The sequence below is a fragment of the Xiphophorus maculatus genome, chromosome 21 (assembly GCF_002775205.1).
Source record: "Xiphophorus maculatus strain JP 163 A chromosome 21, X_maculatus-5.0-male, whole genome shotgun sequence".
NCBI lineage: Eukaryota > Metazoa > Chordata > Actinopteri > Cyprinodontiformes > Poeciliidae > Xiphophorus > Xiphophorus maculatus.
This window is the reverse complement of record NC_036463.1, coordinates 6,506,770-6,519,350: the sequence shown is the minus strand read 5'-3', so window position 1 is coordinate 6,519,350 and position 12,581 is coordinate 6,506,770. Positions and strand designations below refer to the sequence as shown.

At 36.9% G+C, this 12,581-nt stretch overlaps 1 protein-coding gene across 1 annotated transcript; it reads left to right on the top strand.

Moving 5' to 3' along the window:
- The first annotated feature begins 1,967 nt into the window (after positions 1–1,967).
- Positions 1,968–12,105, top strand: lztfl1 (leucine zipper transcription factor like 1). The gene is made up of 10 exons (XM_005798528.3): positions 1,968–2,209; positions 2,509–2,633; positions 3,990–4,184; positions 5,979–6,036; positions 6,285–6,356; positions 8,060–8,125; positions 8,214–8,291; positions 8,504–8,680; positions 10,223–10,326; positions 10,445–12,105. Exons 1-10 carry the CDS (start codon positions 2,207–2,209, stop codon positions 10,461–10,463), a joined length of 897 nt encoding a protein of 298 aa, XP_005798585.1. The 5' UTR covers positions 1,968–2,206; the 3' UTR covers positions 10,464–12,105.
- Positions 12,106–12,581: the final 476 nt, after the last annotated feature.

Sequence of the window (12,581 nt, the reverse complement as noted above, 5' to 3'; positions counted from 1 at the left end):
CATCTCACAGGCTGCTTCAGAGCACACAGGTCTACCATAGATATATACATTTAAAACTGTAAGCATCCAGGTACAATCTATTTATCATCAACAATCAAATATATTAAACCAAATTTTAAGTGAAGTTTACAGTCAAGTATGTTCAGTATAGTATATTTGGAAATAAGTTAAATCTCAGCTACAATAAGTACCATTTAAATTTTTTAAATGATCAAAGTATATATTTATTCCTAGATTTCTACCAATCGAGACTTTCTAATCACTTTCGAATCATTATTTCTCCTAGTTTTGAAGTTGCATCACTCATTCTACACGTGTAATTTATCATAAGTACGGATATTTAATTGTTCTGACCTTTTTATTCTACAATGCAATTACTATTTGGCATCTTCCGAATAAATGTCTTCGTGTTACTGATGCCATGTCATCAAAAATAGGTGCAACTATCCCAAGACACAGTCAGAACAGTACAGAAGGCTTAACATGTAAGATCACAGAAAAATAATAAGCAAAAATAACCAACACCATCTGATCCTTCTCTTAAACTGTCAGCAACTCACCGCGACTGAAGATATAGAGGAAACATCTTGGCCTCTCTTAATGACTGATCTGATACACTAAAACTCAAATGGAACAGCACAGAGTGGTCACGTTATAAGGCATCTGCCTGGGTGACAAACCATGTGCTGCCTGTTAGACTAATTCAATTACAGCAAGAGAGGCATGAGGAAAAGAAAAGTTTGCTTCTTCTTTCCCCCATTTGAATCTCCCCTTAACAGGATGGAGAGTGAAGCTCTTTAGGCTTTCGTTAGGATGAGAAGGCTTTCCCACTCAATTACTGTGAAAATTTGATTTGGCTCAGGTAAAGTGGATGGGGTTTCTCTAGCACAAAGACGGTTATTTTATGTTTCATGCAATCATTAAAATTATTAAATTTCTTATATGTAGAGAAATTATATTGCAAAAGTTGTTTGTCATTTAACACAGTGGTCCCCAACCCTGGTCCTCAGGGCCACTGCCCTGCATGTTTTAGGTGTTTTCCTGCTGCTGCACACCTGGGTTAAATGAATAGGTGAATAACCGACTTCTATAGCAATTACAGGAATGCAAGAGGTAATGCAATCATATGAATCAGCTGTGCTGGTGTCCGGACTCGTCAAAAACATGCAGGATAGCGGTTCCTGTGGACCAGGGTTGGGGACCACTGATTTAACATATGCCCTGCAATGGAAACAGATACGGCTTCAAAGTGAATAAAATTGGTTATTGTGTGTCATGGGACTATTACTAATAGGATTAAAAGATCCACGTTGCTAGTCATTTTTTCCTGCATTACACTGCCATCTACTGGTTTCTACTGTAACCTGCGGCAGCCTTGCTTACCAAGCCAAATAAATAACAATGTAAATAAGCAAAGCATACACAGATTTAAAAACAAACAAAAAAAACTTAATAATGTTAACATAATGTTAACAAACTAATGTATTTATGCAACCACACAATATGGTAATAACAATAATGATCCCCAAAACACGAAAAAGTACGTGGTTAATAATAATAATAATAATAATAATAATAATAATAATAATAATAATAATAATAATAATAATAATAATAATAATTCACGAATGTATTTTGGTTAAAAAAATGCAGTATTAAACATGTGATATATGAAAGAAAATAAAATTGAAATGTTTATGCTACATTAGCGATAAGTACAAAAGCGATTGGTCATTTACCTAAAAAGTTACATTTATCCCTTTACATATACAATAATACGGATAAAAAATATTTTTACGCTTTATTTTGACTTTAGGCATAGAAATCCGGAATTTTACATTAAATAATTCATTTTTAGCGAGACTATTTTCTCGTGTTACAACCTGTCCGTGATGCCCATGAACGCACCTCCCGTAACCAAGGTGATGACGCTATATTCCGTTACCAAGCCATTCTCAAGGCAAACACAAGCTGGTTAGCTAGGCTAGCAGATCTCCAGGATAATCTTACAGCTGTGGCATAGCGGAAATTTTGCTCCATTTGTTTACTTAAATAAACATATAAAAGATTTTACTGGATTTCGTACTCATCATATCGACTCTGGCTTTTAGTCTTCCTTGCGTACGTTGTCTAAATTAGATAGATTCTGCTTCTTTTCTTTTGGGATCAGCTCAAGCTAACTTAGTTACGTTGCAAAACAGCCATTATGGTAAGTAGCTGCTGTGAGCTTCGCTGCTAGCCTTCTCTTTCCTTGTAGAAATGCCGAATGAACCTGTTTTTAAATCAAATGCCATTAGAGTAGAACGCTATAGCTAGCATGCAGCTTTATGGAATTACCAGCTCATGTGGAAAGGCCCTGTAACATATTGGCAAGAGGAAATCCTCTTCAAGTTAGCTAATAAGCTAATTGGTGTTGCTATTACATCAACATCCTGTCTTCATATGAACCTTTTCTCCCCCTGATGCACAATTTATTTGCTAATCTGTTTTCTTCTTGTCTCCACAAAGGCTGACTTTGGGTTTAACGAACACCATCAGTCTGAAATCATCAACTACATGCGATTTGCTCGTTCAAAGAGGCTATTAAGGCTCAAGACTATTGACTCATGTTTTGAGGAACTCAAAGACAGCAGGTGATTAGTCATAAACGTCTCCGTCAGTGGGATCATGTACTTTTATTTAGATGTCTATGCAAATCCATAGAGAGCTTGTACTGGACAAAGCAATGGTGTGAAAATATTGCCTTGTAATACATTCATATTTAATACCAATTGTATAATCACACACTGAAGACAAATTTCAGTACCATGTGAGTATTCACACTCCCTGATCTTTGTCAGCTGTTGTTACTTTACAACTACAAAAATGTAATTTATTTATCTGAGCTTTTGTAAGATTGTTAGAGAACATCAGTAAACAAAGCATTGTGAAGATTACAGTACACAGCAGACAAGTCAAAAGAAATCCCAAGCTATTCAAAAATATTTTTGGCAGCATTCCATGACAGCTTGAATTAAAAAGAGTGCTACTTAAAGCTTTTAAGTTAATATTTCACTTTTTGAAGTCGATCAAGGACTATCAAGGAAATGTTACTCTTTTATTCCATGTTGTCTATTAGCCATGCCTAAAACTAGAAAAAAAGGTAAAAATTGTTTTTTTGCATGGTGACACAGTCTTTCTGCTGCCTTGCACCAAAAAGAGGTTCAAATCATAGCTTTGAGTGTTTCCTCATGGACTTTGGATACTTCACTCCAACTTCCTCCCACAGTCCAAACATACCTGTTAGGTTACTCTAAATTCCCCTTCGGTGTGAAAGTCCATGCTTGTTAGTCCTGTGGGTCTCTGTGTTGAACTGTGATGGACTGGTTACCTGTCTACGTAGTATAATGACCACTAGGCACCAGCGACCCTACATAATACAGTGCAGACGACAGATGGATGGGAAAACATCTACAGAATTGAACATTTCTGAAAAAATAAAAAAACAAACAAAAAAAAAACCCCTTTGCTATTTTTACTCACTAAAATTCCAGTTAACTGGAACCGAACGCTTTGTCAGATGAGACTGACAAAGCGTCAGTCTCATCTTATTGGCAACAAACACACCATTTGGGCTTGGCATGAAACTAAGAATGAATATATGTAACATCACCTGAACAGTGGAAGATCTGTGATACTGTGGGCCTGTTTCTCATCTAAAAATGTCATCAGGAACTCTTTGAAATACTAAGAGATAAAAAAATCTTAATAAGAAAAATTAAAAGAGGAAATATAGCTTAATTGAATCTTTTAGCATGGTAATGATCCAGAACTTATGCCCAAATCAACACAGATTCATGTCACCAGACACAAATCAACCTTTTACCATTACTATATCCAAATCCAGATTATTTTAAATTAAGCAAGAGCAACAAAAAAATATCTTTATCATGGGGTGCAAGTGAATGTGTACGGCTCTGTAATTTTTCTGCCTGATTTTCCGTCTGAAGGCTGGTGGAGGACACCTTCACAGTGGACGAGGTTAGGGAGATGCTGGACGGGCTGCAGATGGTGGTCCGGGGGGAGGTGGAGATGGAACTGATCAACACTGCCCACACTAACGTGCTTCTTCTCAGGCAGATTTTCTCTCAGGCTGAGAAGTTTTACCTTCGACTCCAGAGTGATATCTCTGAGCTGGAGAACAGGTGAGCTAAAAAGACTCTGACAGCCAGCGATGGGAATACTCACACTGGCATCCAGACAGTCATAGCATGGGAAGCTGTTAGAATCCAAAGGTCGTGCTCACTCATTATCACTGCTTTGGTGGACATTTTTCAACCTTTCTCATCTTTCTCATATAAACTCTAAGTTAACAATATAGCCTGAAACAGGCAGCCCTTTAAATGTTAACAGTTACGTTGATCGGTACCACATTTTACTTCCTCTCCAGTTCTTTTCTGATCCAGATCTCTTAACATGTCATTCACCGTGTGAAAAGGTCAGCAGTCTTTACTGATCTACGTGCGTGCAACCCAGGTTTCCATCGTGTCGGTTTCCCTTTAGATCTGCAATTGGTTGGTCTAAAAACCACAAACTGTCACCTTTTTCATTGCATTTTCAAATTCATTTTTGTAGGTTGTAAGCTACATATTTATTTTGGTTTTACCTTGTAAATGAATTTGTTTGCAAAAATAGCTTATGTTTCAGAGATTAATTCTCTGAAGGAATTGCCTCTTATTTAAATATTTTTTTTAATGCTATTTTATGTCTTACCAGAAAGAAATGTCAATTGAAAAGTTATTCCAAACATTTCCACTGCATCATTGTGTCTAGACAAAGGTTACAGATTTAGCCATGAGTGGCAAAAAGTTTGGAAACCTCTGCATTAGTTCCTAGAAGAAAACATTACATCAGAATAAATTTGTTTTTGAAGTAAAACCTGAAAACTAATATCTAACGCAGACATTTCTCTATTAAAAAATGTTTTGTAATTGTTTTAACTTTTTGTATTTTCTAACAAACATAAATCTAACAAATACAATATAGCAAATTCCCTTTTTGAATGGAATGACTGAAATAAATGTAACTTTTCGATTATTAACAGGGATGGGCAAAACTCGATAAAGTGTTTGAACAGTATGAGGTAACAATGTAAAGTTAAACTCCTTCAGTCAGAGGCATCTTTAGAATCACTGTAATATTGACTGCTACAGTAGATCCTTCCTACCCACAGGTATAAGCATCTACAACAACTCTTTTAAGAAACTTAGAAAATATGACTTATGACAGCATTTAAATTGGATTAAACCTCCCATAAGCCACCCATTTTCAGTGATACTTGCTTAAATTAAACATATTACATAAACCTCTTTCTGTTCATCAAATTTAATACTGAAGGCCTGTTTGATCTGACTACGAGGTTCAAACTTACTGAACTTAATATAACTTTTGCCCTCATGACCTCTCACCTTATAAAACACAGTGTTTTGATGAAGATACTTTGTTTATAGTATAGCAGGCACATGGTGGGTGGATGAGCAACTCATGAACCCTTTTTGTTTTCCTCTCCAGGCTACAGCTGTACGTGACTGAATAGGTGTCTAAAGCTAGGAAAACGCCCCTTGTGATAGGGCTAGGTGTCTTCAAATGCTTTTTAAAAAACCACATACAAGCTTTGTAGAGAACAGTGCTGCTCACCACAAACATGTGTCTTTACAACATAAGTGCTAAACTGCCATCAGGACCGAGGGAGTTCACTTTTCCTTTGCCAAACATTCACGACCGCCAAATAGTAGATTGTGGGGTTAGCACAGATGAACATCAACACAGAGGTTATGCAACTGTTGTGAAATGAATGTCTTATCAGTGCTTCAGTGTTGCTCGCAGATTGTGGTAGGTTGTAGAATCAGTTTACACTTTTTAAGCATGTAAGCTTTTGTTTATCCACTTAATTTTTCAGTTAATGAACATTTAACATCTTTTTTCTCTCGCCCTTTTAGGGAGCTGTTAGAGCAAGTGGCAGAATTTGAGAAGACTGACTTTAAAATAACAAATAAGGTTTGCAAAACACTTTCTTCTTCATACATCAGGCGAAATTCACCTCTTCTCAGATTACCTCCCCCAACATTTTAAGAGGTTTTAAATGTCAGGCTGCCTGGCCTATATTTGTAGAAGTGTGGTTCAGAAGTCACGCGTCACTGAGGTTCACCTGTGGTTTTATGTTACTATGTCTAAAACGAATAAATAAATGTTGCAGTGCAATGCAATGCTTTTGCATGACATATGAATCTGGAACTCATTTCTAGATAAACCAGGAAACAAGTAAACCCAAGTTGGCACCACTGAATGAGGGTGGGGTGTCTGAGCTTCTTAACAAGGTAAAACTATTTTTTGTGTACACTGTCAGACATGGTCATCATAGCCATAATGATGGTTATGAAGTTACGGTTTGAGATTGGTGATTTTTAACATGTAACATTTGTGTTATTGTTGCCTAGAAAGTTGGACCTTAGCTAAATGTTTTTTACATCAATCAGAAAGACCCAGGCAAAAATCTGGTGGTGATGATTGACCACTTTTCTCATCAGAAATAGTCGAGCTCCTATAAACTAGTTGGTTTCCTGCAACAGAGCTGATCTCTTTTTGTATCATTACGATTGTAGGGGTTATGTTATTAAGGGTTTCAGCTCCTATGGCTAGTAGGTCTCTGGCTAAGTCACAAATGACACTCTCTTAGTCACTTGTGATTTTTTTTATCTTTTTTCTCTCGCCCTTTTAGGGAGCTGTTAGAGCAAGTGGCTGAATTTGAGAAGACTGACTTTAAAATAACAAAATATTTTAAAGTCATAGTAGTCACTTGTGGCTTCTCTTAGTCACAAGTGACTAAGAGAAACCATTTGTGACTGGAAGACTAAAATAATTAGTAAACCTAACCTGGAGTGAGCTGACCGCTGAGCCCTGGATCCTGGAGTTTGACATAGTCCAAAAAGTACCAAAAAGTCACTCTATAAGGGATGTGGCCCCACTAGCTGCACAAAGACACATCAGAATCAGGTGCAATGCAGGCTGGGTGCCTTACGAGGTCCTCATCATGACAGCTTCTGACAGCATGTTTGGGGTTATTTTCTTTTCTTGGAAAAATTAACTGTGGCCGAAGTTGTCCTTCTTTATTGTTCCTCTCAGTTGGTACAACGCACCAGTATCACTGGTTGCTTCTCTACCCAGTAGCTAACTTGCTTGACAGTTAGTTACTGGGCTGTAGTTGAACATCCTCCCCAGTTTCCTTTCATCAGATTTTACCTTTAGGGTCAGATGGTTGAAACTTTGATACGTTTTAGGTGATTTTTTCCCCCCAGAATTATATCTTGTTTTAATTGTATTCCCTCAGTGCAGTCTCCATCTGAGTTTTTGCCTCACAGAGCACCCCTCCCCACACACCTTCCCTTACCTCCAGACTAGCGGCAGCAGCAATTAGCAAACACCTGGTGAAACTGCACATCTGCTGAGCTCATCATACGAGCTACTTCTGTCCAATTCCTCTAAGAACGATTGCCAAAGGCATAATGTGGAGCATTGTTGTGATGGCGTGCTGAAGACGGAGTGTTGGAAAGAGTAGGAGCTTCTTAAAGAGACAGAGGCCAATTTCAAGGTGTCAAATTGTAAAGTCAAAAAAAGTTATGTTTGATATAACAGTAGGTAATGATAGTAGATTACCTACCGTTTTATAACAAAAGTAGGTAATGCAGTTATAAAATGGCACTATGTGCCTGGAAAATACATAATACCACCCCTTTAAACAGGACAATAAACTGCATAAACTAGCTGTGGATTGACAGGGTAACATTAAGCTTCTGGAAATGCTTTGGACCAGAACCCTTTGAAAATATATAGACTGTTGTTTAGAGTGTCTGTCTAAAGCAAAACAAGCAGTTTAAATTAATTACCATTTCTTACAATTTCTGATAACAAGAGTGGTCAGATCATCAAATGCACCATTCATAGTCCAACATTAATGTTGTCCTCTGGTTGCAAAGTTCAATAAAATGCTCAGACCAACAAATTTATTTTTATCCTGTTTTAGGAGATAGCGAAACTACAAGAGGAGAATGATAAACTGAAATCCAGACTGCGGACTTTAGAAACACAGGTAAAAAAAGAGACCTTTTAAACTTAGTACTTTATCTTTCTTAGTTAGCAAGTTGATAATTTTCTTTGTACATGATTAATTTCATCAGGCCATGAGTGCACTAGACGAGAAAACAAAAGCAGAGAGAGCTCTGAAGGATCTCCAGAGGACACAAGGAGAGCAAAAGGTATTGCATTTAAAATACTTTTCACTACTGCTTTCCATTTCCTTTATTTTATCTTTACTATTTGTTTTTGATTTTTGTCATGTGCATGCTTACCACCATTTGCTATGATCTGCATGGTATGTATGAACCTGGATGAACTCTATAGGTGCTGTTTTGCTGTGGTATGGCAGTGATTGCCGGTCGGGCCATAACTAGCTTTTTCTACGTTTCAGCTTTCTGCTCAAACAAAGGAAATCAACAGCCTGGAGGACACAGTAGCAGCTCTGAAGGAGGACTATGAAAGATCGCTTAGTGCCAACGCTGCATCACAAAAGGATCTGAAGGAGAATCTAATCACTGCCAAGCACGAACTTCTGCGAGTGCAGGAGCAGCTGACCTTGGCAGAGAAGGTACCTGCTGTAGAGCCTTTCTCTTTCTGATAAATTAATGCAACAAGCACTAATAAAGTTGGACTCCATGGACTCATCTTTTGATCCGCACAGAAAATTTTGATTCAGTCTGTGAGAGCATCATAACCACAGATGAGACACAAGTAGAAGTCGCCCTTAAAGATCTTCACATTTTGTCTCTTTATTTGTAGAGGATGTTTCATACAGAGAGCTGTAACACAAAGCGCTGTAGAAATGTAATTTAACAGAGCCCTGTTCTGTCTATTAAACAGGCGTAGCAAGGAAAGCATTAATCAAAGAGGCATTCAGGATCTCCATGGTAGCTCTGCAGGAGCTGCTCAAGTTGAAAACCTGATCACAAAACAGCTACTAGTCATTCATCAACAAGAAAATCCTGTTTTCAGATGCCACGTGGAAGAAGCTGCTCTAGTCAAATTGATTTTATTGACCTACATAAAAAAATTCCCATGTGGTGGAAAGCTTATTTTAACAGGATTAAGCATAGTGGTGGTAGCTTAATGTTGTGAGGGTGCAGTTTTTTTTCCAGTAGATATATGGCAGATGGTAGTAGAAGAGATTAAATCCAAGTATATCGGGTTAGAATGGCCCAGTTAAAACCCAGACTTGGGTACGACATCAGCTTTCTAGCTTTCCCTAACTGATATTCACAAACACTCTACAATAAATCTACTTGAGCTATTTTTGAATAATTTCAGCTTATTCAAACTGGTAAAAGGGTTCTATAAAGTATTTACTCAGGGTGGCTAAATACAAACACACCCCACAACTTACAAAAATATACATCCCCAGTTGGTCGTGGTAGATGATGGCTGCTAACACTGAACCAGGTTTCTTCCTGTTAAAAGGGAGCTATTCCTCTCCACTGTCGCTACATGCATGCTCAGTTTGAGGTAATGCTGTAAGGTCAATAACTGGATGCAATCTGTTGGTGGTTCCTTAGATAGAAACGTTTTAAACTAATTTGAATAATAAACTGAGTTTAATACACTGATAACTTGGATCAATTGGAATGTATTTATATGCATAGAAATAAGCTGAATTGAAACTGAACTTTAAAAAACATTCTCCATTTTCCTTTTACTTCAAAATTGTGCACAACTTTGTGTTGATATATTGCATAAAAAGAGGGAAGCTTGTTATTTTAACACAACAAAATCTAAAAAACAAAGAGTTAATTTTTGAGATCCTGTATTTTCAATGTTTATTCTAGTACTCTAAGACTTCCTCTTTTTGACAATGGTATGGAGGAAGCAAGACTTTTCCATGATCATTAACATCATAAGATCAGACAGCTGACTTCATCTCAGGAGTTTTGTGTTTTTCCCTTTTACCTTCGGTGTTTTTGTGCGTGCAAAATGTCGTGCAAATGAGAGTTATTTTCTCCTGCACTTCCCCCTGTTTAGAACTGTTTAGATCACATTTAAAGTTCAGACTTAGTGGGTTTTATAATTTGTAGTGCTATTGTTATTTTTTCTTTCCCCTCTTAATGTTTTGGATTGTGGATTTGTGGATTGTGTGTAGGAGTTGGAGAAGAAGTTCCAACAAACTGCAGCGTACCGCAACATGAAGGAGATTCTAACCAAGAAGAATGAGCAGATAAAAGAAATTAGGAAACGATTGCAGAAGTGAGTTTTCCCATTTACATTGATATCCTAAAATAACACAGTCCTCAGTTACTGTGATGCATCTTCGATGACGTTTATCAGTTTTGTTTACCATCACATGTTTTGCTTTTTGTTCCAGATACGAGCCAGACGACTGAGGTTTTGTATGTTTTCATTAGAAAGACGGACCAAAATTTTTCTGACTGATTTGGGACAAGAAACTACCAGTTTCAGTGTTTTTTATTTTTATTTCTGCTTTATCTGGCATTCTCTGTCCCTGATAGCTTTACTAAACAGCAGGTCAGCTGGGGAAACCCATAGGTGAATACGCAGAGGATCTGATGACGTGTGTTTTTCTTATGGTAGCTGGCAGATTTCCCTCAGTGCTCTATGCAAAAAGCAGCATTTACCTGTTTGAAGGGGCCTTGTCCTTTTGCTCACCTGGACAGAACTATACTGCCTGCCTGAAGCTTGTAGTCTTAGTGTGCCTTGCAAAACTATTAAAAGCTCTTGAAATGTTCACATTTTATCAACATGTTTGGTTGGGGTTTTATATGCTAAATCAACTCAGCAACAGTTATCCCAGTCAAATTTAGGTCTGTGCTTTGACTATTCCACTTTATTGTATTCAATTGTGGCTCCGGCAGTATGTGTAGGGTCATCCCTGACCCCAACAAACTCTCTCACACCCACATCCTTCAGCCCTATGTATTTCGCAGGCTCTAAGAGGTTGTCTTCAAGTATTACTCCATGTATTATCTCCATCCCTTTCAACAAAAAAAATTATTTTTTATCTTTATCCCTGACTTGTCTGCTGTGTTCCTTGGTCTTCATGATGCTGTTTTTTCACCAACGTACTCTAATTGACATCGGAGGCCTTCTAAAAACAACTGGATTTATGAGATAAGAATACACACAAGTGGATTTTATTTACTGCTCTGGTTTTAATAGAGTTTGCAAAGGGGTCTCAAAACAAAAGCAAGCCACACCTTTTAGATTATTTTTTGGAAACAATTTCAGAACCACGTGTTTTCCTTTTATAGCACAACTTGTGTCGTTTTATCTCAAAAAATCCTAGTAAAATACACAACGTTCAAAATGTTGACAAAGGAGTATAAATAGATTTGCAAGGCACTGCATAAGTCCCAATGCAGGACATTGTAAGTAAATTCTCATATTTTGCTCATCAGTCTTAACTTTAGCAGCACCTTAAAGTCTAAGGTCCAATTTTAAAACAAAGTTACAAGTAAACTCCAAACCACTTTCCATTTTAGGACACTAAACATTATCTAAATATTTGATAATATTAATATTTCACTCTAAAATATTTCCATTAATCTGTAATTACAATGTATCTACTATTACATAGATGTAGAGGGCCTAGAATATTTTTGGTGTTGAATCCTTGCATATTTTTTGTATTGTTGTACATACATGATTTTCATGATATAAAATGCTCTTGTAGAGTGTGCATTTAACTGGTTTGTGAAATTTTAATGGGTTAATAAAAAGTGTGACCAAATGTATGTTGTCATTTTTTGTTTTAAATTTAGTGTTTTAAAAAAAGAGTAGAGTAGAAAGAATACAGTGAGCTGTGAGTATAACAAAATAACTTCGATTCAACAAGAGGGCGCCAAATTGCAAAAATCCTTGGAACGTGAAAACATTTTATTGCACCATGACTACCATTTTGATTGATATCAAACACTGTGGATGTTTTTGGGGTTTTTTTATAGCTACTGTAGATCTTCATGCTGCAACCACCACTGAGTATAGTAGTCCAAAACGTTATTTCACAATAAAGCTCTAATTGCACTGTGATTAAACTGTTATTAGAGCAGAACGTATGATTTTTATTGTCACATCATATCAGATCTAATTAGTAATTAAGTAGCTCTTACAGGATGTCACACTTCCTCTATTCTTGAAATAAACTATGAGGAAACTACAATAGATGATGTTAGACCTAAGTAAAATAAGTATCAACTTTAACAGCTTATATTACCTGCTCCTTGTTCTTTGCCACCTCTTATTTTCTGAGAAAACATTGTGACAGATAAGCCATGAGAACTGAGAAAGTGACAAAATAAGATGCAAAGTGGTCAATAGCTAGTCAACCGTCATCTCTTCGTTGTTTATACTGAAACTAAAAAAGCCACAATGTCCTGAGCTAAACTGGTGTTAGTTTTGCATCGAGTGGGGGAGCTGCATGCTTGATGTACAGTGCCTTTCAATAATACTCCTACTAACTGAGCAATGTAGAACAAAAACACTTT

What these genes read in the sequence shown, in the direction of transcription:
- lztfl1 (XM_005798528.3), top strand. An exon ending in GAGGAACTCAAAGACAGCAG is followed by an intron (nt 2,634 to 3,989) that starts GTGATTAGTCAT and finishes TTCCGTCTGAAG; the next exon opens with GCTGGTGGAGGACACCTTCA. An exon ending in ACTTTAAAATAACAAATAAG is followed by an intron (nt 6,037 to 6,284) that starts GTTTGCAAAACA and finishes ACTCATTTCTAG; the next exon opens with ATAAACCAGGAAACAAGTAA.